This window comes from Fundulus heteroclitus, chromosome 8 (genome assembly GCF_011125445.2).
Source record: "Fundulus heteroclitus isolate FHET01 chromosome 8, MU-UCD_Fhet_4.1, whole genome shotgun sequence".
Taxonomy (NCBI): Eukaryota; Metazoa; Chordata; class Actinopteri; order Cyprinodontiformes; family Fundulidae; genus Fundulus; species Fundulus heteroclitus.
Genome location: NC_046368.1, coordinates 26286275 through 26311381, shown reverse-complemented (window position 1 = coordinate 26311381; position 25107 = coordinate 26286275). Strand labels below are relative to the sequence as shown.

At 39.2% G+C, this 25107-nt stretch overlaps 1 protein-coding gene across 10 annotated transcripts in view; it reads right to left on the bottom strand.

The window, feature by feature from the left end:
• The window catches only part of mast4 (microtubule associated serine/threonine kinase family member 4), a 120757-nt gene extending 95945 nt beyond the window's left edge, over window positions 1-24812 (bottom strand). For 6 of the 10 annotated variants that reach the window (XM_036140462.1, XM_036140463.1, XM_021309069.2 and 3 more), the window contains exon 1: window positions 24184-24811. In XM_036140462.1, coding sequence (XP_035996355.1) covers window positions 24184-24462 — 279 coding nt within the window. In that variant the 5' untranslated portion in view covers window positions 24463-24811. Of the gene's footprint in view, window positions 1-11406; window positions 11479-24183 lie in introns of those variants that run through there. The other 4 variants (XM_036140466.1, XM_012849722.3, XM_036140465.1 and 1 more) reach the window with 3 other exon arrangements.
• Between the last annotated feature and the right edge of the window lie 295 nt (window positions 24813-25107).

Genomic DNA, 25107 nt, shown 5'->3' with positions numbered 1-25107 from the left:
TCTAAAACAATCTGTATATTCTGAATTTGGAAACTTTGGTTGTTTAAAGTATTGAAAAAAAAATATTTTAGAAGGGTAACAGAAGCTCATGTAGACAAGCATTCCAAGATTAAATGTAATTTTTTTTCATACTTATCCTTCTCTGGAAAAGTCAAAAGCCAATTTAGATTTTCAGATCTTAGGTCTGCAGGAAACCTGTTGTGTGTTCTGTTTGTTTTTCTATAAAATCAAACGAGCTGAAAGAACTACGTCCAAGAGGGGTGTGACTGTGTGTGTGTGTGTGTGTGTGTGTGTGTGTGTGTGTGTGTGGGTGGGTGTGTGTGTGTGTGTGTGTGTGTGTGTGTGTGTGTGTGTGTGTGTGTGTGTGTATGTGTGTGTGTGTGTGTGTGCGTGTGTACGTCTGTTTTTACACAAAGTTTGTTTTGCTACTATAAAATTGCCCAGATCCCAGCTCACATTTGTAGAACACTCATATTTTTTGCAACTTTCATTGCCATTTTAAAATTTCAAGCAGTCAGCAAAAACTTTTGAAAAGTTGAATAATAATTTTGGCAACATTAAATAGAAGATTTGATCTTTAGAGACAATGCTAACAGTTAGTCCATCTTGCCCTGCAATAATCAAAGTAAATAAAATGTGGCATATTGCCATAGGTGTTTGAGGACTTAGGAATCCCTATATTGGGAAGTATTTCACCACGTCAACAAAGTGTTTTATAAGAGTATAGGTGAGAAAGGCAAGTCACAGAGGGGGGCTGACTGGTTGGATTACAGATTCATCTGAAATCAAAAAACTAACTCAAAAAGATAGACTACTTTTACAGAGAGTAGGATTAAAAAACACCTTATATTAAACGTCATTCAGAAATAAACAACACTTTCATTAAGTAAATTTGCAATTATCTCACATCTGTATTGGTAAGCCACAAAGCTTAGGACAATAGAGGATGAGCAATATTGTTTTGTTTATGGAGTGGGAAAAACAATTAGCATGAAAACAATTAGTCATTTCAAAATATTAATTATGGACCTCAAATGTTTGCTAATCTCAAGCACTGATCATGTGATTCGAATGATTTCTGCTGTTCATAGAGGCAATAAAGACTGCATGTGTCTCAATATATGATTTGGTTGGAATGTGTGTAGCGTTTAGCAATATAGTTGCACTTCTTAAAATAAGCGGTGTATTGAAGAAGCCTTTTTATTTTAAAAGCAATGGTTGTGCTTGTGAGGATCTAGAATTGAGGCAGTGAAAATTTGCTTTGCCCACCATCCTCAGGTTTATTTTGTAAAGACTTCTCCAAAAGTCTACATCAATTCCCAAATCAGATTTTGTGCCATCACCTTCTACTTATGCAAGCAGTTTTCAAAACGTTGCAGAAAATGACTGCTGGGCTACTATGGCGGTTACATTTTTAATGACGTAACTTTGCTGAGCTTTAGCGACATCTTAATGTACAAAGTAGATCCCCGTTACACACGTCAACACAGACTCAACTATCAGCGTTTTTGGTTTCAGTTTTGACTAAAAAGCCACTACTACCAAGCAGTGACCAGAAAAGGGGAACTCTCACTGTCGGCTTTAAGACAGCTGCTCTGCCTGTACAAAGGGGAAAAGACTACAGAAACATGATCTGCCAGCGGTGCCAAAAAGATCACAGCAAGAGATTTTTATTATAGAATGAAGTCAAAAAGTTGCCTAAATATTCCATAATTATTTTTCAAATTATATTCATTTGTTCAATATTATAGATTTTCTAGTGTAAAACTGGAAAAAAAAAGGCGATCAATAAAGTTCAGACATGTAAATTCCTAAAAGCAAAATGCCTGATGCAATTTAATGCGTGTCAACTGTTGCAACAACAAACATTACAGAGTAAAAAAGATGCACCCTGACTTAGAACACCGCACTGCAGCAAGTGCAGCCAAATGGAAACAAACACCACAGCACACCCACCAGCTAAGATTAAGGAAATAACTTGCGCCGGGGCAAAGATGAACTGCTCAGATAACACAAAATGATTTAGTTTGACTCTTACATCTACAAGAAGCGATCAAATATTTCATCCCGGTTGCCAGGTCAAGAAACGTTGACAGGGTTGCAAAAACAAACAGGATGCCTTTCAGAAATAATGGGCTAATGATTAAAAGGGGTGACTCACTCAATCAGCCCTGACTCACCAAGATAAAAATCAAATGTCTTCAAGTTATCAGCTTTTCAATCAGTGGGGCTGCTAGGTGACAAAAGAAAAACAGACGTGTCTGTTGTGATGAAAAGCGCTTTCAGGTTTCAGAAAACACTTTGAAATGAGCAGAAAACACATAGATCCTATGTTTGAATCCTGTACAAACCTGCTTCTGAAGAGATTCTTTGGAAAATACGAACATCTAATAATCACAATTTAATGTTAATTTAAGTGTCTAGAGAAGAGAAGCTGTACGGGTGATGGGACAAAGAAGATTGATCCTGTTAGCAGCTGGTGTAACAGTGTCCAGGTGTTAAAAGACAAAAAGAATCAGATTATATATAAAAAAAAGCAATAGACAGACTTTTATGTAACATTAAAGCAAGCGCCAAAAAAACCTAACCCTGTAAGCAGCTTTTATTTACGCTGCGAGACCATCACGGGTAATAAGCCGTATTGTTCTAAGCCAGAAAATTCAAGGAGGGTTAATCTGAAATACACCCGTACACATCAGACCATGATGTAATGTGGTCCATGACCTAAACGACATCCCAGAGGTGGGTTTCTACATCAGGGAGCTGGAGAAATTTCAAAGAAGTCCTGCATTTCTCAATACAGTTCAGCTTCCACTGTACTCTTAGAGTCAGGGATGTTTGGACTCAACACATTGATAAATCCCCCCCTTCTCATCTAAAAGGACGACTAGTTATAGAAATCAGCTTCACATTAATGTTCAGTGCTCTGCAAAATGATTTTGACCCCTTGAGCTTTTCCTCATATTTTTGCGTTACAATAAACTTGAACATATATTTAGTATAAATGCGTTTCCATCCAACCTGCTTGACCTATTTTATAAATATTAGGCATGAGTTTCCGTCTCTAGACGTGCAAATCTGATAAACATTCAGTACAGCGAGAGACTTGCAGCTGTATTGGCAGCTAAAAGCGGTTCTAAAAAGTATCGAGTCAAGGCGGCTTAGTGAAAGTTGTGAAAACCATGGATCCTGTCCTAAAGTTATAAAAATCCCAATGATAAACAGTGTGCTTGTACCACGGCAAACTGTAAAAAGAAAAAAGTTCTTCCATAGCACTGCAAAACACCAATATATAGAGAACATAATGCAGAAGTATTTTTTTCCCTTCACTGGGGTCAGATGCTGTTATAAAAATTATTAGTAAAAAAAAACTATTGTGCAAACAGACATTTATAGATTCATCACAAAACAAGTTTAGGTGTCTATGATTTGTGATCCTTGCAACCTTTTGCTTTTATTTTTCTGGTAAACCACGATAAAAAAATGAGAGCCACTAAAACTGTGGAGGCTGCCAAAGCTGCATTTTTTTTTTTTTTTTGCATTAGCTAAACTGTGATTATACGGCACTCATGCCAGCCATGAATCACCGTGATAATCAGTAAGCCTATGCTTCCCACTCTTAACACATCAGCCTTTAAGAGGCTAATATAGGCACACAGCAGACTCGCTTATTAAAGGATATTAGTGTGGTTTCTTTCCATTCAAATCATCTGCGTTGATTTAAGAGTGGGCGTTAGCCTCTTAAATGCCTATTTGGTTACATGGAAAGCCCTGAAGTCAGCCGGTCACAGTTCACTTTATGTGTCCACTCCAAATAGCACACTGGTTTCGGTTCTGGCAGCAGCCGGTGGCCTTTCACCCACCATTCCTCTCCGTTTGCTGCAGGGTCACACAGACCTCCTGAGTTAAACACCTTTCCTCCCTCTCTCACCGCATCCTCTTTCCAGCCTGACCCTCATCCACAGTGGACAGTATCAACAATGTTTTGTTACCAAAGCAGACAGTTAAACGTAAGGTAAGCTGCACAACAGTGACCGTCTGTATACCAACTAAAACATCCCATCCTATTTAGGTCTGATGTCACACATTGATTTGTAGATAATACTAAGACTTTCACAACAGATGATAAATACTAAGACAGTAGAGTAATAACCCCTAACCCAATGTGTTTTAATGTGATTCTGTGTGATTGCCTAATGCAAAGTAGTGCATAACTGGTAAGTGGGAGCAAAATGCAAAGTTTTCTTTCTTTTACAAGACAACATGTAAGTAGTGTAGTGATCTTTGAAATCACTCCATCTAGGCCAGTATGTAATAGAACCACATTTCACTGCAGTTCAAGTTAAAAGTCTTTGTGGATCAGAGGTCACAGAACAAGAGCATCAGTACTCAAATCTTGACAAATATTCCCAGTTGGGTTTAGGTGTGGACTTGTCTGGGCTGTTTAAAACCACTCCATAGTAGTTCTGGCTCTATGTTTAGCGTTACTGACCTGCTGGAAGCATAACCTAGCCAACATGTCTCAAGTCTTTTGCCATTTTCTTCCTGGATTCCCCTGCATTTATTTTGAACATCACATCAGCTCCAACCTGCTCCCTCAGCAGCTGCTCTGGATGAAGAAAATCCTCCCGTACACCACAATGAGAACACCAACATGTATCACAGTGGAGATGGTGCGTTCAGGGTTATATGGGGTATTATGCGGCGCCCACACATGTAGGCCAAAAAGTTTGATTTTGGTCTTGTCTGACCAGAACCCCTTTTGTTACATTTGTGTGCCATACCAGATTTGTAAAAAACTAGAAAGGCAACATCTTACGGTTCTCTTAACAACCTGTCTTCTTTCAAACAGACTTTCTTTTCCCCGACCTATGGATCCCTGCAGTTCCCCCAGAGTTACCAGTGTCGCTTTGTGAACTCTGATACTCCTTGTTCACCCTGTCGATTTAGGTGGACACCCATGTTATGGTAGGTTTGAAAAAAAAAAAATACACATAAAACCCCAGTAAAAACAGATTGACTGTAGTGGATTTAGAGTGAAAAATGTGAAAAGGTTCAAAGGGTATGGACACTTTGGCAAGGGAGTCTAAAGTTTCTTTGCTTCCCTCAAAGGGGTTTGGACGCATTTCTCTAACAACTTAATCCAAGCAATTCTAGAAGCAATGCAGAAAAATATTGATATTCGTCATCAGACACCTGCTAAGCTTACAGGTAACGTTGAATCAGAGAGAGATGTCATTGACCTAAAGTAAAAACTGCTGTCACCCTAATGAGCTAATAAAAAGATTCACAGTACGGTTATCAAAGCTTTGCTTTATTAAGCTTTAATAAGAAATTAAGTATTGAGTCTTGCCTAAGCAACTTTGAACTTGACTGTGCCGTGTTTACTGGTGTTTTGGGTAGCAGGACTTCAATGTTTGCCTTCAGAGTTTTCAAATGGACATAAATCTTACATCTAAGCCAAAAGGAATTATGCCCAAAATCCTGTCAAGTATCCAGTTTTACAACTTTGCTGTTCAAAAGATTTCCGTTGTTTTTTTTCTTGAGCTAGAGTAAAAGGCTTTCAGTGAAACCATTTCTTATGGTTTCAATTCAGATTGGAGGACACTTCAAGGAGCAGGGGCAGAGAAACTAAAAGCCCCCCCCCCCCCTTCAGTTTGAACATGAAGACTAGAGAAAAACAAAATGCCATTTGATTGTAAGGCATAACTGCTTTCAGTTCTCTGAAGAAAAGTGCATAAATAAGTAGAAACCAAGCCAATAACAGGCTTGTAAACCAGAGTCATTCAGTGTGTATATTGCCTTGGATTCAAGGCAGGCATGCCAGCATTAGCATTTAGTTCACAGTGGTGGGTGAGGTGGCTGCAACCAGTGATAAATCTCAGAGCAGGGAGGTACACCAGAGTCAAGGACTGGAGGCAACTGGCTGAAGCACACATACACAGAACTTTAGCATAATCAAGGACAGGCAGAAAAAGGGGCTCTCGTCAGAAGCTTCCTAGCTCAGAAACATGACTGGTTTCTATAATATGTGCCAAATATCTCTTAATTTGGATAACAAATGTTTAAAATGGAATTTAAAAGAAAGCTCTGCATCAATAACTAATCCATTGTACTTGTAACTGGTGAGTAGCTTTAGAGTTTTACCTTAGGCAGTTTTAATTGAGGATTCTTTTTTCTTGGGGAAAAACAGACAAAATTGGAAAAGAGCATTATTTTTGATTTTTCAGCTTTTAAAACTAGCTACAATTGCTCCAGACTAAGCTGCACTGCATCACAGGTAGACAGCGGAAATTAAAGTGCCTGTGCGATTGAGTTTAAGCAGCAATAAATCACAGAATCAGATGCATAAAGATAGAAGTAGGCATCTGAGAATCTCCCACAGCTATTAATGTGAATTGTGAACAGGATCGTTCCCAAGAATGAGCCTTGTGGTGGCCCACACCTTTCATTACCGCAAAAAGAGGTGGAACTAACCTCAGCCAAATTGAACAAACTGCACCCTACTTGCCAAGTAATCTGCAAATGAAGAGATCGCTTGTTTGGAGCTCCCATTTTGAAAATAATTTCTTTTTTGTGTGTCCTGTCAGGCAGTGTAGCATTAAGAATTGCTGTCTTAACCCCAAAGAGAGCCCAAAAGATTTTACTTTCACAAGTGGAGCATTAATGCTTACAATATAATGCTCTGCTGGATTTATATATGAATAAAGCTTTATCAGATTTTATTCTGGGACTATTTCATGTTCAACGGACACAAAACAGTAAAGGTACAAGAGGGAAAAAAAAGAAAAAGAAAAAGACGAGACGAAATGCTAAAAGGGAGTAAAGGTGACAAAAATAGAGGAGCGGAAAGGTGAGAACAATATCCTCAGTCTGCTTCTACAACTGCAAAGAGAGATATAAAAAGAAAAGCAAAACAAACCAATAAAGTATTACAGGTACAAACAACCAACGCCTTGATAACATCACTGAAAAATACACAGTATTATTTAATATGAGATGTAAAAAGTTAAAGCTAAGCTAATAGAGGTTTTCTGTATAGAAGTGAGTCTGTAAGTACCTGAATCAATGGGCCCAGAGACCTGAGGCTCATATGTGCGTTTCCCCTACCATTATTCAAAGGGGATGGCCCACCCTACCAACGACTAACCCTAATAGATGGAAAACTTTTAACTAACTTGAAGAATAAACCTAACTTGATGGCATTGTTCAATCGCTAGAATAGAACCGATTACATGCAAGTGACTTTGAATTAGTCTATATGATTGGATTGACTATATATTTCTTTGGATCTGGGGTTTTTTGCGAAGTCCCTTGAGATGACATTTGTTATGAATTTTATGAATTACATAAAAAAAAAACTGATTTAAACTGTTTATTGTAAATAATTTAATAGTTTGGTAAGAGCACTCAATAAATACTGCCTTCTGATAACTTTAGGATATATGCTACAAACTGCATTAAATATTAGTTATCAGTGCTTCATAGATCAAGTTGAATGGTGTGAACAAACTTTTCGGGGCCTAGAGAGAAAAGCAGCAAGCTGCAGAAAGCAAAACGTGTTAAGCACAGACTGGAAGCCTGGGCTTGGATTTTACCAGCCAAGATTACAGCAACTAAATACCCCGGAGGTGGCAAAAACACTTACTGCGAAGGAGCTAAAGCACTTCTGTACACGACACCAACAAACTGCATGATGAGGCATAGCTTTTCTTCCTGCTCTGTCAGACAAGAATAGGCAGAAATATTTCCAAAGGAATACTTTCGAAATATTTCCAAAGTAATACTTCAAAGCTCAAGCCAATAAAAAAAAAAAAAATCTTTGCAGCACTGACATGCCTTATGAGCTCTCTGCCAAGCTGTACTACAAGGCTGAAAACTAAAAACATCACATGTATGAACAGTTTTGTTTCTGTTTGTTGGTGTGGTTTTTTTTTTTTACCAGCAACTCAAAAAGTCAAATTAAATGTTTGACTGAATAACTGTGTGCAGTGAAGGTGTAAACCTAAAATAAATGTACAGCTTGCAGACATCAGCATGCAGCAGGATACTGCCTCCTTTTTGAAAGCTTTGTGGTGATTTGTTGCTCATTTTTTTTACTGAGATTGATGTCGGGAAATTTTGAAAGGGGGAACAAAATGTTATTAGAAACTTTCATTGGTTGCTAAGACACAATATGCTCAGGTTTACAGTGAAACAGGAAGAGAGACCCCATACATCAAGACAAGTTACGACTGCTTCCAGTCAGTGCCGTCTCGTTTCACCCTCTCCTCTCCCTGCCATTGTTTCTTTGAGACATCCTTCTGGGAATAACGTGTTCACGACAATGAATCATTTTATAGGAAACCGCATTACTAATCTAGGGTTTAACTCTGTGTTTTGTGCCACTGTCGCGGCAAAAGTTCCCCATTGTGGGACAATAAACTTATTTCTTATCTTAAACAGATTCCCAAAATTTTCTTTTCCAAAAAAGTCAACATGCTCAGCCAGAAAATATGCCTCGAATCTATAAGTTTGCATGTTGAGTTTAATTTATAAACCACGAAATGAAAGAATACTGCCTCTTATATAATGTAATTTCATTATTTTGGTGATTACATTGCTACTGACTTATGGCCAGTTTGCATAAGATTTAGAAAATGATTTTTATAGATGAAAGAGTTTCTTGCTTTAATTAGCAAGTCGATGCTCAGTTGTCTGAGAGATTTTAGCCTTTGAAATGCTGAGCTGATCAGTGGGAAACAGCTGTTTGTCAAAAGCATTTTGATAGAAATGGTTCAGCCCTGTTCAAATACAGATTTGCATTTGTTCAACTGAGGAAAATTCGCATTCACAGTTATTTAAGGTCAGAAACTGTTGGCTGGATATTCTTCAACAAGACTCCATCGATTTCAGCATGTTGTCCTGGCCCTGAAGCACAAAGCAGCCTCAGGCCATTACACTACCATTACCATGTCTGACTGCTGGGATTTGTTTTTTTCCTGAAATGCTGTATTAGTTTTATAAAAGATATCAGCACACTTTTAAAAAACGTTCCACTTTTGTTTTATCAGACCACAGAGGATTTTGCCATAAGTCTCAAGAAAGATCCAGATAATATTCAGACGGTCTTTGTTTTCCTTTTTGGCAATAGTGGTTTTTGCCTTTTGACATCTTTTAATGTGCAGCATCCTGTCTAGGCAGGTTTTATTTGAGCGATGCCTTGATGAAACAGCTCCCTCGGTAATCAGGTCGAACAGGTGAAGTTGAACTCCGCTCTCAACAAAAAGTCATTGATCAGTTAATCTGTTTTTTCAGGGGTGTGGCACAGTGTTTTTCCATATGGTGGCAGGTTTGAATACAGTGTTGTTCCTCCAGTAATAAAATCTCTGTTTGAAAACCACTTATTGTATTTTCTAAGGTTGTCTTTGTCTGCAATACAAAATTGATGATCTGAAACACTTGAGTGATTAAAAACCTAAAAAATAAATCTGTAAAAGGGGTGATTTTCTTTTTCAATCACTATATAAAACACTGCCAAATAATTTACACCAGTTCCCATGAAAAGGTCCCTTACTACGCTGTTCTGACTGTCCGCCTCAACTGAAGACAATTCACAATGCAGCATGCTTGAAGTGCCGTCATTTGATAGCTGTTCTACCTACTTTCTGAATAATTTAGCTAATAATTATTTGACGATGCTGACGGCACTCCTTATGCAGTAGATCACTGAGCTCTACGCATTTAGCAAACAAAACCGATGCATATATTCAAAAGATGGAACAGATCTTGATGGTTCACAAAATGTTCTGAATTTCCTCACACCGAGACCCACATAAAATATGTTTTCTGATACAGTGCGAGTATAGTTGCCAAGTTTTTTTTTTTTTATAGTGATTACAGATGAATCATTTTAAAAAGGAGAATACTGTAAAAAAGGACCCCATCAGTAAGAATGAAAGGAACGGTGTACAAGACGGTGGTGAGACCAGTGATGTATGGTTTAGAGACATTGGAGAGAGGACAGACTAGGTGTACAGAGGAGGGATGGTGAGTACATTGGTAGAAGACCATTGAGGCTGGAACTGGCCTAGAGGAAGACCAAAGAGGAGATTTATGGATAGAGTGAAAGAAGACATGAAGGTAGCTGATGTGAGAGAAGAAGATGGCGTTATATGGAGACAGACGACTCGACTTAAACTGTTAGAAACTGAGTTGATTCCATGTTCTTCATACTATGTCCTGTTGCACATTAAATCAAAAAGAATCTAAATGAGAAGACACTCTTTAAACCACATCCGTTCTTATCAAAAAACAAGGATATCCTCAAATTAGGGAATGGGATTAAAACACGAGAGGCCGTGCTTCATCAGGCTAAAGTAAAGACTGTCTACCACCACCGTGTCACGAAACCAAGTCTTCCTTTTTTGGTTTTCTTATTTTGACTTGTTTTTACATTTATTTGCTATGTTGTTGTTTTTTAAGTAGTTCAGTGAATCATGTTACATAAAAATGTCCACGGCCATTAAAAGTGCACATGTTTGTGTAATGCTTCCTTGAACTTTGTAAGAAGTTCATGCGTCCTGTTTCTCAGAGCTGATTGCAACAGGGACAGCCATGTTCAGGCAGACCTCACCACCCCCCCCCCCCCCCCAACATCGGTCTTATTCCACCCTCCGTGAATTCCCTCTCCAGGCTGACTCCCTCTTCGCCTGCTCTCAGCTCCAACTTTCCCAGTGTTTAATCATAGGAGGAACAGCATTCAAATGTTTCACAGTTCAGATCACAGCAATTGCGTAACTGGTATTTCATCATTAAGGCCTAACCCAACAGAATGCTTAAGGGGACTGTCACCGTGTAAAAAGAAAAGAAATCAACAAGTAAAAAGCTGATGTTCCGCATGAATTTTGTATTCTCTCCCTTGAGAATTCAGTTTCCTGTGTTGACAAGAACTTAAGTAAACAAAAGTCCTTCCCTTCTTCAATTTCATACCATCATCCTTGTTAAGATTTATTATTTTCATCTTAAAAACAACTTAACCCAGCACCATTTGTTCAACCAAATAAGTCATTTTTTTCCCCTACAGAAGGACCCAAGAGACTTGACATATACATTCTAGAAAATATGTGCCGGCCAGTTTCAGGGAACAACTCATATTTGATAACGATGTATATTTGGGGTATTTGCCATGAAAAACACTGGAGGAAATCAACTCGTGCACAGTCTAAAAAAAAAAAAAACTTTTACAGAGCTGCTGCATGACCATGTGATCATGAGGTTTGATTGTAAACAGCGATAAGAGTAACTTAATCCCACAGCACCCTTCAAATGTGTTTAGACTTACACTACGCTGTTTAAATGTATGATATAAAACCGTCGTCCTATTTTTGTACGCAGTTATCAGAATAAACGGCAAATAACTCTTACCTTGTTTCCTTCAGAAGAGGACAGCTGAGGAACAGTTAAATTCCTGCCAAGGGGCATTTTGTTTAGACGGCAACAAACTTCAGCCGCATCGCTTTGACTGCGCCACAGAAACTTGGGATTACAACCAGAAACCCTCCAACAAAGGCCAGGAAAGAAGAGTCAAAAATCAATGACAGATTGTGCACAGCCGGCCCCTCGTGGGACCGAACAAAGTCTTAACCAGATTGTGTTAATCCTCTTAGTCTCAAAGTGAACATTGACACGGGATGTTCTTCTCCATCATCCTGCCTGCTTAAATAAACGGCTGCTTAGTTATGGGCACAACACGCGGGCTGAACCAGGCCACCGAAACAGCTAAACATTATCAAACATAGGCAACTGTTGATACCCAAGCAGGGACTGATGCATTGCTTTACCGTTGACCTTCCAAATTCATAGAACAGAGCCTCACCGGCCAAAATAAGGGTTACTGTGTGTCACGATGAAAATCCTGAGGATTAATACGCTGAAGGTGGTAATTAAATTAGGACACCCTGTTGAAATCTGGAAAGAATATAATTCACAAATTAAAACAAAAAGTTTAATTTAAAACATACTTTAACGTTTGGCAAACACATCCATATTTTTTTTTCCATTCAATCTATTTTGGATAGGTTGCGAGTGTGTTTTTACTTCCTCTACGGTTCACTTTCTCAACAACAACTTCTTTATTATTGTCCATATCACATAGATTTAAACTCTAACTGCTTTCTTATTTTTATCTTATTGACATTTAATCTGACTTATTTTATCATTATCTTGGCTTCATTTTATTGCTTGATGCGGGAACTAACACAATCTCGTTGTAATACTGACAACAGCGTGCCATAAAAAAAAAATTCTTATCTTGTCTGCATTCACAGACCAAAACCTAAGTGAATAAACACCTCCCTAAATCTTTTCCATTTTTCATGCATTGCCCTAAAAATGTTTCACTTTAACGTGGGCATTTTTTCAAACTAAAACAATTCTCAGGGTTATTTGAAAAGCCTGCTGGTGGTTTTAATTTCCAGGCTAACATTTGCAGATCCGAGTCTCACACCTGGGTAGTTTGAACAACGTCCCCTAACAATGTTGATTTTGCTTTTAGGGAAGTGATCTTTGTTTGGCCGGGGCAATTCAGTTGTAAATTATTTGACTCAGTCCCAGAGGACATATTTCAGTGCAACAGGCAGGCATGGACAAAGACTAGATCATTATTAAATAAGGGTAAAGAGAACAGTGTCCCAAACTTAAACAACAAATAAAATTATTTATTAAAAACCTAATATCCATTTTAATTTTAACGTTCTGTTGATTTCTTTTCTTGCAAACAGAACAAAAATTTATATTTTCTTGGATTCCATTTTATTGTCAAATGAGCTTCTTTTGTTACTTGTTACCTTCAACATGTAAGTTATGATATTCTCTGACTAAAAGCAAATAAATAAAATAAATAAGAACCGAGGTTATGAAAGAAGGACAAGTTCCTCCTCCGAACATGTGAGGTTGACAAAATAGCCTTTTTCCTAAGAGATACATTTTATCAAAGATACTTCAAAAATAAGAAGTACATATGAAGTAGGAAATATGCTGCACAAACTAGAGCTGGACGATATAGAAAAAAAGGATATCGATAACATAGTAATCATATTGATCGATATCGATAATTATGAACTGATTCAAAATATATATTTTAAGTGCAGCCCTGACCATTTTATGCTGTTGCTTAGCAACTTATCTTTAGATACAGAACACACAAACACTGAATTCAAACTAAACTCTTTATTCTACCAACTTTTTACCAAAACTACAAGTTTTTAAAAAAGGAAAAAAAAGAATGTGTGCTCTATGAACTCTGAAAGGGGCGGAGCTTGGTTCCTGGGTCTGCGTTGTGATTGGTTGGGAGGATGCAATCACTGTAATATTAACCTACATGGTTAGAATGCAAAAAGGAAGGAAAACTGTTATTCTATTGAACTTTTTATTGATCTTTTTTCTTCCATCATTGATATACGTCTATCGATCGATATATATTGTTATTGAATTATCGTCCAGCCCTAGTACAAACTTTATAACACTCCAATTTCTGCTATTTTCCTACAAATGACACTGAAAAGGCTTTTTAGAACCAACGCCTGTATTCACAAAGAATCCTAAGACTAAAAGTAGCTCTTATTGATGTCATTTTAGGAAAAATGCGTGCGGGTCTCCGCTGTAATTGATTCATTAGCAAGAGAACAAGGGCTAATTTCAATATTTATAGGTTTCTTACCTCAGCATAGAGTGACACCTACTCCCAGAACATAGAAGTCACTCCAGGACACAAAACACTGACCTTTCAGTTAGTAAATCCATAATTTCTGTATAGAAAACTAGCCTAATTGTACTGTCTAAATATGTAACAAATTATTTTGCTTGAATAAATGGGAGAGGAGCACCCTTAGCGCGACGTAAATTGACTGAAAAGTTTAGATTTTTTAAGTCAAGCAAAAATTTGCTTTGGTCTATTCGCTGTTTCCGAGTGATTCCGATGGCATCACTCTAAATGTGACCTTCGCATCACGGCCCACTACACCTTTTAAATAGCGATAATATATAAATCACTCGCTCCATATGTCTCGTTTGCGTTTGGTTTGAAAGCACCTTTACTCACAGTCACTCTCAGCAGCATCTGAATCAGTCTTAAGCTAAGACTCCTACAGGTAGGAATCTTTGGGCTAAGATAGGAGTTTTCTGAGAGCACTCTGAGAAGCTTTATGAATACAGACACAGAAGTCTATATAAACTGTGAGCACAGGCAGGTGTTAAGGAATGAAATCAATACAAGTTTCCTAGTTGTTTCAACTGCCTCGTCAGATTCACTTTTCCAGTGCGATTTCTTCATAATTCACCCTCATCTTTTTTATGATTTGTTCTGACTGTTCACCCCATACTCTACTGCTGCATATTATTCACCTTTCCATCAATCACACATAAAAGACCTCCCTCAAACTAAAATTTGGCCTTAGCAAAGACTTTAAATAACTAAGCAGCCTAATGCTGGGAAAATTGCATAAATAAGCTAAGTCCACTACTGTAAAAGCATGTGAAACAAATGCAATCTATGCATTTCTTACTCTCCTCTCTCCCCAGCTGCTGTTATTTAAAAAGTTTACATATTAAGACTAGTACAGAAAACAACATAGAAACTTCGTACATTATTCAATAGGACAACATGAAAAACGTATTTAAAACTCTGCATGGTAACAAGAACCCCAGTCATACAACTGCATAGGTGCTGTTTCAATGAAAGAGAGTTGTGCCGATATAGAGGGGAAAAGACTGCTCTGACATTGCCTTATTGTGTATTAAGACACAGTAGCATAAACAACTCTGCCAACCTGCTTCACATGTTTTTGTACGTGTCAAAAACCTCCATAGTTTCAGTGCACTGCTCTACCCTGCACATGGGAATCAGTGTAACAACTGACGCAAGTGCAGCTGAAACATCAGCACTGACCCAACAATTGCATTATTAACCGCCTTGTTGTACCATTCTCTGCAGTCTTGAAGCCCACTCTGCTAAACACACACCGGATGTTTGAAACTGAAAGTGAAACTGACGGATGAACCTATTTTCTGAGTAATCGAGCCATTAATTGTCTGACCACATGAAGCCACTCATAGCATAGAAATTCATTTTCCTGAAGGTAAGCTGAATGTGAAATGAGAATTTTTAAGACAAATTATAGAAAAATGGTGATCTTTGCAACAAAATGTACCCGTTTCTGACACAGCAGAACGCTATAGTCCACCCTCTTAATCCCAATGCATATGAGCCGTTCAGAGCAGGAACATGTCATGGTTGATGCTCCACAATATCCCAGTATTTACAACTAACAAAAGGGGTTGCCCTGGCCCACTAACCAGAGTTTTATGCGTATCCCAGATGTAACACATGACTTGAAATGAATCTGCGACTGACATAATTCCACAGTGCTTGATGCCATGTGCAGAGCAGATAATGTAATCATTTGAATAAAGGGGCACTAGAGAAGCTGCACATCTGAAAGATGAAGTACATGAGGGCCCTGAGGACCAGGACGGAAAACCACTGACTAGACTAAAGAATAATCTCACATTCACATAAAGGGGTAGGACTAACAGAAAGAAACTGGATTGGGTCATTTTTTTTAAATTGAAGTATGGCAATGTTAACTATAGACGATGATAAGCTCTAAGGATGGCTTACTCCATTTAGATTTTATAAACTTATTTTGCTCCAAGACGGATTGCTGTGTGCATCCAACCATTACAGATAAACAACACAACTTTGCGAGAAATACACTGCTGTTGCACTGTTGTCAAATAGAAAGAACAAAACTACAAAAAAAATGGATTTGTACAAATTGGGCATTAGTTATTCCTATTAGGAGTGTAGGGCCATATAGGGAACAATTGGCATAGCTGACATTTTCCTACTTTATTGTTTATTAGTGATTGGTGGAGTCAGCTCAGATAGCATCAAATTGTAAGACTATGACTTTCTAGACCGTGGCTAGATCCAACCTTGTCTTTAACGTTACCAACAGGCTGCCAACTTTTCAAGGACCAAAATGTTTCAGGACATGCTGTTCCTTTCTCTTACGTGCTGTTACTTGCTGGAGTTTGTCACCATTTGTATAGTAAAGCTTAAATATTCATATTTGGAAAATAAACATGCATGCACTTTATGAGACCAAGGGATAGTCGATATTGGGTTCATAAAAAGGACAACAATTAGGGAAAACTAAGGAACAGTTAAGGTTCACAAAGAGTAAAGGTTTCACAAATCAATGTTTTAGAGGCCAATCAGTGCAAATTATTTCAGAATAGTCCAGGGTTGAATAGAACGGGGGTGGCAATCGTCGGTCCTGTGCAGCTTGCAGCGACTTGACTGAGCTGTCAAAGTTCTCATTCTGCAGTTTGTGGAGTATTTTATTTTGAAAAACTATTTATTTTGAAGAAATGTTAAGTTCCACCTTTGTTTTTGACCATCTTATTCAGCGAGGACACTTTCCACACGTCTGCAGTTCAGCCTCCCTTATTGCTGTTTATTCCACTGATTAACTAGGGGGAGCACAGTTAAAACAGAAAGCTATATCGCTTTATAAGAAAAGCCATTTTCGCTTGTAGGCAAAGCATACACGAATGCCGTGACACTGCCACACCAAAAAAAAAAAAAGGAAAAGGAAAAAAAAAAAAGGGGCATTTGCCGCCTAAAGTGCTCATCTATTAAGATCTACCCATATGTTCTAAAACAAATGTGTGGGAGCAAATATTCAGATTGACTGCAGTAGCTGTGGCTTGGCTTGAAGTCGAGAAAGGAGGCGCTGCCCTACGAGTTCCTGGAGGCATTTTGTGACTTCAGCTTTGTTTATTTCCAAGTAATCAGTTACGAGATAAGAAAATCTTCCATGGAAATGTTTAAGCTTAAAACTGTTCAGGTTAGTGTTATAAGGTGTTTGAGATAATAATAATAATAATAATAATAATAATAATAATAATAATAATAATAATAATAATAATAATAATAATAATAATAATAATAATAAGTGAGCATTTTGTTGTGCGGCTCTTTGCAACATTTATGTTTTGACACATCTATAAAGGGATTTGAATGCCATGCATGGATTGAAAATGCTCTCTTTGTGTTTTCAAATGGCAAATAATTTCCTAAATATCAAACGGTGTTATAGCGAACCTCGGTTTAGTGTAGAAATACCCATTTTAGATCTGATCATTTTAAGTATCTCGGAATTTTGAAAATTTGCAGTCCAGACTCCTCAAAATTTTTGTGTAGTCGTGATTGGACGCTTCAAAGCAGATGCTAACCTAAGTGTTTTTTTAAGAGGCTGACGGTCACAGTATTGTCCCAGTGCTTACAGATTATTTGTTTCTCGCCCGACAGTCTGTTACAGCGTCTTTTTTCCCCCCTAGAGGCCAGAAAATGCTGCTTTTTAAAACAATTGGTGGAGACTTTTTCAATGTTTACGTAACAAGTGGTGTCAGCCCGCCTGAGGAAACCCTTTATTGTCGACTCTTCAACAAAACAGGGCATCACAAGAAGACTTTCATTTCTACTACAAAACAAAAATCTAAGTCATGAATACCACAAGGTGCCCAGCCTAAAACACTAATAAATGTAGTTAAATCTCCGGGGGGTACACTCAGACATAATCACTAACTGACAGAAGAGTGCAGCGCAGACTCAGCACGCCAAGGACTATCTTGCAACTTTAATACCATAAATATCCATTGTCAAATCAGCTCAGATAATGCCTGGGTCAACACAAGCATACAGAGTCAAGTTCAGTGAATATCGGTGGCCAACACCAGTGATGAAGGGTTGGAACTTCAGGAAAAAAAAATACTAAAATTCAAAAAGACAACCTCATTTCTATAATGACTTGAACACTGACCAATATTGCTAGTGCTCCCCTTCCGTGGTCTGAGATTATGTTCCAAAATTCAATTCGATAAGAGACTTCAGTCCTTATCTGGAGAAATTAGTGAAAGCTGCAGGGGACTGTGGATGAAAGCAAAACGACTGAGTCTAAAGAGAATGAAACTACAACACTAAAGCTGAAAGACCAACGGCTGAACAATGACATGAAAATTGCTAGTTATATCTGGGTCAGTACTGTGGGCTGCAGTTTAAGAGAATATTTGGAGCTGCTTTCATAATCACAATGTACATGGGGGCAGCGCCAATAACCATTTCAACAATGTCTTCAATTAAAAGCTTCTGTGCAATGACTTTGCTTGCACCTCAGAGGAAGTATGTTCTTTAAAAAGATGACATGAACTGTTCGTGACTCACGTAAGCTGGCTACTGAGGAAGGCGATCCACCAAGAAACTGCTGCATAAACCTTTTCGGTCTTTATCAGGACAGAATAAGACTGCGAATACAAAGTACAACAGGACAGGAGAGTAGCTTTTCCTGAATATTAAAGCTATTTTTCCTCCTAACGCTCAATGACATGCGAGTATGGCAGCTTTTTTTGGGTTGGTAAACATTCAGTAATGTAGTCCCTGAACAGACGCCTTTCAACTAATTACCTTCGAGTTGAGACGCATCAAAACCGGACTAACATCTGCTTCTTAGTGAGACATTTTTATTCTTCCAAAGTACACAATCTACCGAAATAATTATCCAATAAATAGGCTTGCTTAAATTTTTTGTTTGTTTGTTTGGGATTTTTTTTTTCCTGACTAGATAGATTAACTAAATCCGGGGCTTTTTTGACCCTGGAATCATATTTTGTCAAAGCCCGTTTTAAAAGGAATATGCTGCATATCCGTGCTGAATTCCGATTTTCGCAGGTCATCTTGCTACAGTAAAGGAGTATGCCGAAAATCTCCAAAAGTATGAAGACAAAACATTTTTAAATAGGCAAATGTGATGTCCCAAGCATGACAAGCAGAAGTAGGAAAGCTATGAACCAAGCCACAATAATTCTGAGGGGATATAAAAGCTACGGCACATGCAACAGACCGCCGCCTTAATGATTAACACTGGCAGTTTGTGTAAATAGTGAAGCATTATGTCAAGCCTTGGAGATGCCAAGAACACAGTCGCCTTGCAGTTTTGAACATAAGTGAGGATTAGCGCTGCACTCCACTGGCTTAATGTGAAAAGCCACAGCGATTTCAGTGTGCCTGCCGTTTGGTTTGAAAAGGCCCATTATTGATAGCAAGAGGGGGAAAATGCAGGGCGCAACAATTTATCACACAGGAAAAAAAACCTGAGAGCCATAAACTAGAAAGCTGATAGTGACAGAGGTACACAACATGAAAAAAAAAAAAAACATGCCATTTTACATTACACATGCATCCAATTGAAAATGCATTTTCCAGCAGAATTTGATATTTTTCTTTATGTAGATTTCCACAAAAAACATAGGAAAACACATTGAATATGGAAGTTGTTAAGTTTATATATGTTTTTGGTTTAAACCAGGTGTCTAGATTTGCCTGTAAAAATGCAGCGATAATAAAAAGAAAGAAATATAAATAGTTTACCAAATACAGGTAATCATTAATCATGTATTGTGAATTGGCGCTATATAAATAAAATTGAATTGAAATGAAAATTAACTAATATTTTCATTAACAAAACAAGTAACTAGACTGTTAAAATCCCCAAAAAAATCTAGTCTACTATAAATCTCACGGAAATGCAACACATTTGATTCCACTTAGGGTCTTGGTTTGAAAGAGATCTAAACACATGATTATCTATAGATGCTGTTTACTGCCCGCAACTCCAGACAGATTTATATGCCTTAGACGAAAGCTGCAATCACAAAGACCTGTAAATATAGGTATCAAACGGAGCAGGGTTCTGTGCGCCAGCAAAGCACCGGCATAGTCAGAGCCTCACTACTTAAATCACTGCACACTTCCAAGTTTGGCAAAGGAAGCGTTACCGCGCTGCTCAGAAAGAAGAAGTGATGTCATCTGCTCTCAGAAGACTCAAGTCAAAGGTCAGGATTCCCTGATTAACACTGCAGTAATACCAGCCTGCTTGCCAGCGCCCTGGCTGTTTACTTCAGTTTAACGGGTCAAATTACATCCCGTCTCCTGTGCTCAGCACAAGTGAGGTCACTGGTTTTAGATGAACACGAAGCCGGAGCTTCAAAAAGGCAGAAGGGAGAAAGGACACGGTTCACAGGGCTAGGGTTCAGTGTCAGGGAAAATTCTTGTATCCTTTTAACTCTCCGTCCGCTGAGCAGAAAAGTTGAGAGATGCAAAAGCTGCCCGCACGCTCTTCTGCTCCAGCTTTGGATGTGCTATAACAAGGCAGCGGAGAAAGTGTTTGGTTTCATGCATTTCATATTGTAATTGTGCGGATTAGACCACGCTGACAGGAGATATAATGAGATCAGACTCGGTCCTTTTCTCCTTACCGTTTAAATCTCAGCCCAATTAGAGCAATGGGCTGCCGTTCAGTCAGATCAAATTAGTAAGGCAACACACCGTAAGCAAACATGACACCAACTCAGGGCTGTCATCCAACAAACGTCAGTGTGTGTTACCAAGTTGCTTATGCTTAGAAAAACTACCTTACTAGTCCTACAAACAGAGGCTAATTGCTCTCCGCTTTAGGTCAAAACACCAAATACAAATTGCATCAGGCTTAATCCAGCAGTCTTCAGACAACCCTATGAGAATGAGTTGGAAACAGTGTGGTAAAAGGGAAGACATATTGCACAACATTTTGTACTTCCTATCTGCGTGTACAACACATAAGGGGGGGGGGGGGATTTGTTCCACACCTACACGCAAAACCCATTTAATCTTTAATTATGATTCTTAAGAACTGACATGCTTGGAATTTCAAAAAAAAAAAAAAAAAACACCCCGGAGAGCACAGAGAAAATTACAGCCAGTCAAACCAGTCTGGAGGAGCATGGAGGGTATAAGACTTAAAAAACCGAGGCTCGCTTTTGAGCTTCCTCAAGTTCTCCTTCTGCTTTCTGTGCAAGCGGCAAAATAAATGCCCTTTCTTTTTTTTTTTTTAAGAAAAAAAAAAGCTATCTAGATTAGGGCCTCCCAAGATTCACAATGTTTAGCAATCTAGACGTTAATATTGGTTATATTTCATCTGATAATCTCCATCATCCTTTAGGTTATCTGAAAACAAGAAAATATTCAATTTGTTACATAAACAAGTCTATTTTTCACACGGTTTGGTTTGTTACAAAACGGCCGAGATGTGCCCAACACCAGCACCAATTCCAACGTTACGCACGTTTATGATGGCTTATGATGGCTGACACACATCAGCTTTACTTGAAATCAGGTTGTCCTCTTTTACGTTTTGAAGGCTAGAAAAATCAAAAATAGGCCTCTGTAATGTCATAATTAAAATAACACAGAAGATGAAGTCGTGAATTAGGAAAGATGGTTCTTTGACCTCGATCAATTTAACATAGGTATACAGTTCTAAAAATCTTCAGCTACCTTAATTTGGTACACATTTCTGCCACTCTGAAATCAGATTGTCAAAAATGATTTGATGAAGACAGTTTTTTGCAGGTTTTTACTAGTGTTGCACCGATACCGATACCAGTATCGGCCGGGGCGCCGATACTGGTATCGGTATCGGCGCCCCGGCCGATACCGATACCAGTATCGGCCGGGGCGCCGATACCGCACTAAAATGGTGGTATCTGTATCGGCAAGTACCAACAAATAGGTCACAGAGTTTTTACCACTTAGTCTTCAAATCAAATGCTAAGGTTTTTTTTCTAAAAATCGACCTTGTTTACATTAGTACAATAAAAATATGAACAAAAATTTTTTTATTACACTGTATGTTGTGGATTAAAGCAACGATTACTTTAGGGAATAAAGATTTTATTGTGACATTTTTGTCAAAAGGCACAGGAAAGCTATGGAATGGATTTTTTACCCCCGCCTAAAATAATCTAGAAACGCATTCAGCCGAAGTTCCAGCTAGTAATCTGAACTGTGTCTCCACCAGGTTTCCTGTATGCGTCTGTGTGGCGTCAGGCTAATAACAGCTAGCGCTAACTTTAACGTTGTTCGGGAGGTTTAGAGCTGCGCTGACGCACGTTCGACAGTTTTATTGACTTTCCTATGTTGCTCTCAAACATCCGTGTCGTAATGACCATTACGCTCATTTAATTTCAGCGTAACTTTAACAACTTCAAGACTCAAGTGTGGGTCCATCTTACTCAGTTCAGCACAACCCCTGCTGCAGGCTTAGGTTCAATTTGAATCCGCAGACAGCGCTTTGCATATCGGCCAATCGTCTGACCAGAGCATCTTCTTCCCCATATTTACTGTGTCCCCTAAATAGCTTATGGCTAACTCTAAACTGGATTGCTTGAGTGTCTCTTACAGCAGGGTTTTTTTTTTCCCTCACTCCTTCATAAGCATCAGATTTGTCAAGAGCAGAACTAATTGTTGCGGAGAGACTCCCACCTCAGCTGTACCGCACCTTCCGTTTTGAAATAGATTTCACAATCATCACGAGCCGTGCAAAGCTTTTGTAGTCCAACCGGGCATAAAACCTCTCCGCAACGTTATGTCTCTGTGGCTGTGTTCCTTGTTCTTCACGGTCCAGAACAGCTGGATTTATATAAAGAATAAATCACCTGAATCACTGGTCGAAAGCGGGCGATAAAAACAAACCCATGCCGCACCATTTTAGAAACCACGTCTCATTTTTCTTTCACTTCACAATTAGGCACTAGTTTGTGTTTGTCCACCACATGAGATCCCAATAAAATGCCTCGAGGTTTGTGGTCGTAAAATAAAATTACAAACTGTGGAAAAGTCAAAGGAGCACGTAATGAATTGTGATTGAAACCAACGCTGACTGACTTCAGGACATTAGAACAACCCGATAAACACAAGCTCAGCCGAGGCACGGTCAGTGCTTACAAATATTTTGACAACAGAGCCCAGACTAATGACTCCTGCGAGCTCAGAGGTCCGCTGGTCGACTTCTGTGTGCATGAGAGGGTTTTAAAGACATCCATAAACATACGGAGGTTTATAAACACCACGTACTCAATATGTTTACTTTCTAACCCCCCAGAATGTCGAAGACCTTGTGGGGCCCCTAAATAATTTCACTTCTAAGGCTATTTTATCAGCCAAATTGTTCAGTATGAATAGAAACCGAACACTACATTTCATTTTTGGGCCTTCCGACTACAGTCGTTCTGAGAAGCTCGGAAAATATCGCCTGTAGATCACCCATGTTTGAATGTTTGAGCATTATGCATCTAAGGTCACAAATACTACAGCTTAGAATGGGGAATAACTCAGTAAAACAACTGAATTAACAGTGTAGCTGAATCTGCAGCAGGGTTGCATCACTGCTGATAGGCCTGGGAATAACATGTGGTGGTGGGGTTATTTTAGAGAAATTCAGTTGTGCCTTCAAAAGTTAGGTATGTGTACATCAGCAGGTCTCCAGCTGCTGCATTTGCAGCTATGGCTTGGTTGGTGATTACAGTACTGGCTCACCTCAAAACACAGCTTTTTATCTGGCATTGTAGACTGTATGGAGAATTCCCACTGACGAGGTCAACTGAATATCACACCCATTTAAAAAATATATATATATCTTCTATGACCTAAACAGCAAAAGAAATCCACTTTTGTTGACAGCGTGCTTAAATACCCTGGGCCAGCAAGGTGTGGTTTTACCCAAACCCCATTTTGTTAACTCCGGGACACAATTTATTACACGCTGCAATGCAAACCTGATGGCCGCACAGTAACCCACAATTACAGCTTTTCAGATCCTTTCAGCCGTTTTAATCTTCGGCCTAAACACAAAGAGACATGACGTTCTCCCAATACGCTCCCAGGTGAAATCCTCTCTGTTCAACACACTGACCATCAATACTGGTGGATACAGTCAGTACAATACAGTGGAAGTTATCAAACGATGCTCCTTTTAAATGACTGGCACAGATGCTCATCATAACCTGACTTAATAATAATAATAATAATAATAATAATAATAATAATAATAAGGCAATTAGAGGAGCCTGAGCAGGTAACAGTCAGTTTGCTCATGCCTTGTCTGAAAACAACTCTCTATTGATCAACTGTCATGACTAAAACCAAACAAAACCCTGAAATTATCATATCAAAACAGCTAATGTTTTTTTTTTTTCGGGGGGGGGGGGGGGTTAACTGAAATACTGCCCCCACAACGTGTTCCTGCATGTGGTTTGTGTGTTTACCATTTCGTCTTCCTCCTCCTCCTCTTCATCATCATCATCCTCCTCCTCCTCTGGGGTCTCCTTGCCGTGGTCTGCGTTTCCACCGCCCGCAGCAGCTTTGTCACCACCACAGTCCAGGTGTTCGATGTTATCGCCATCATCGCCGTAAACTTTAATCTCCACGCCAGGCGTCGTCTCTTCTCCCTCGGACGCGACGCTGGAACCGGAGGAGGAGGAGGAAGAAGAAGAAGACAGACTTCTGCCGCTTCCAGACACCGAGAAATGCTGCTGCTGCTCCATTGTGTCAACTTTGTTCTTGAATGCGACGCCACAACAAGCGCAGAATTTTTTTCTCTCTTTTTTTTTAATTTGCAATTAACTCGCCAGCGCACCTGTCCGGTTCATGTTAAGAAGCTACAGAAGTTCACTTCTTCTTTCCTTCCTTAGCATGAGTAAAAAACAAAGGTACGACGCTGACATTGGAAGTCAGTGCTGCTAATTAGAATATCCACTCGCCCCGTCCAGAAGCCCAAGCTGTCAGACAGCTCGGCCCCCCTCTTATGTTGCCGTTGCCTCCTTTTGGATTTTGTCGCTCATGACGTTCCCAGCAGCGCCAGACCATTCTGTCACTGCCCTTCATATCTCACTACCACAGCCTGCTGCCTCGAACCAAGCCACGCCCACAGCGTGCTGGTGTGGACCAATCAGATCGCAGAGGTTGCCGAACCTGCCAAACGCTCTGACTGGATCCGCACTATTCACACGCCGGCTTGTGCGAAACGTCCCGCATAGATGCAGGGAGGGAAGAGCGGTGTCCTGATCAGGCACGCGTGGGGGGGCGTGGACCCTCCTTCCTTGCGCCTTTAGATCAGGACCGACCCAAGGCACAAGCGAACTAAGCGGCTGCTTGAGGCCACATAGCCTTGCAACAAAATGTTGCTCAAC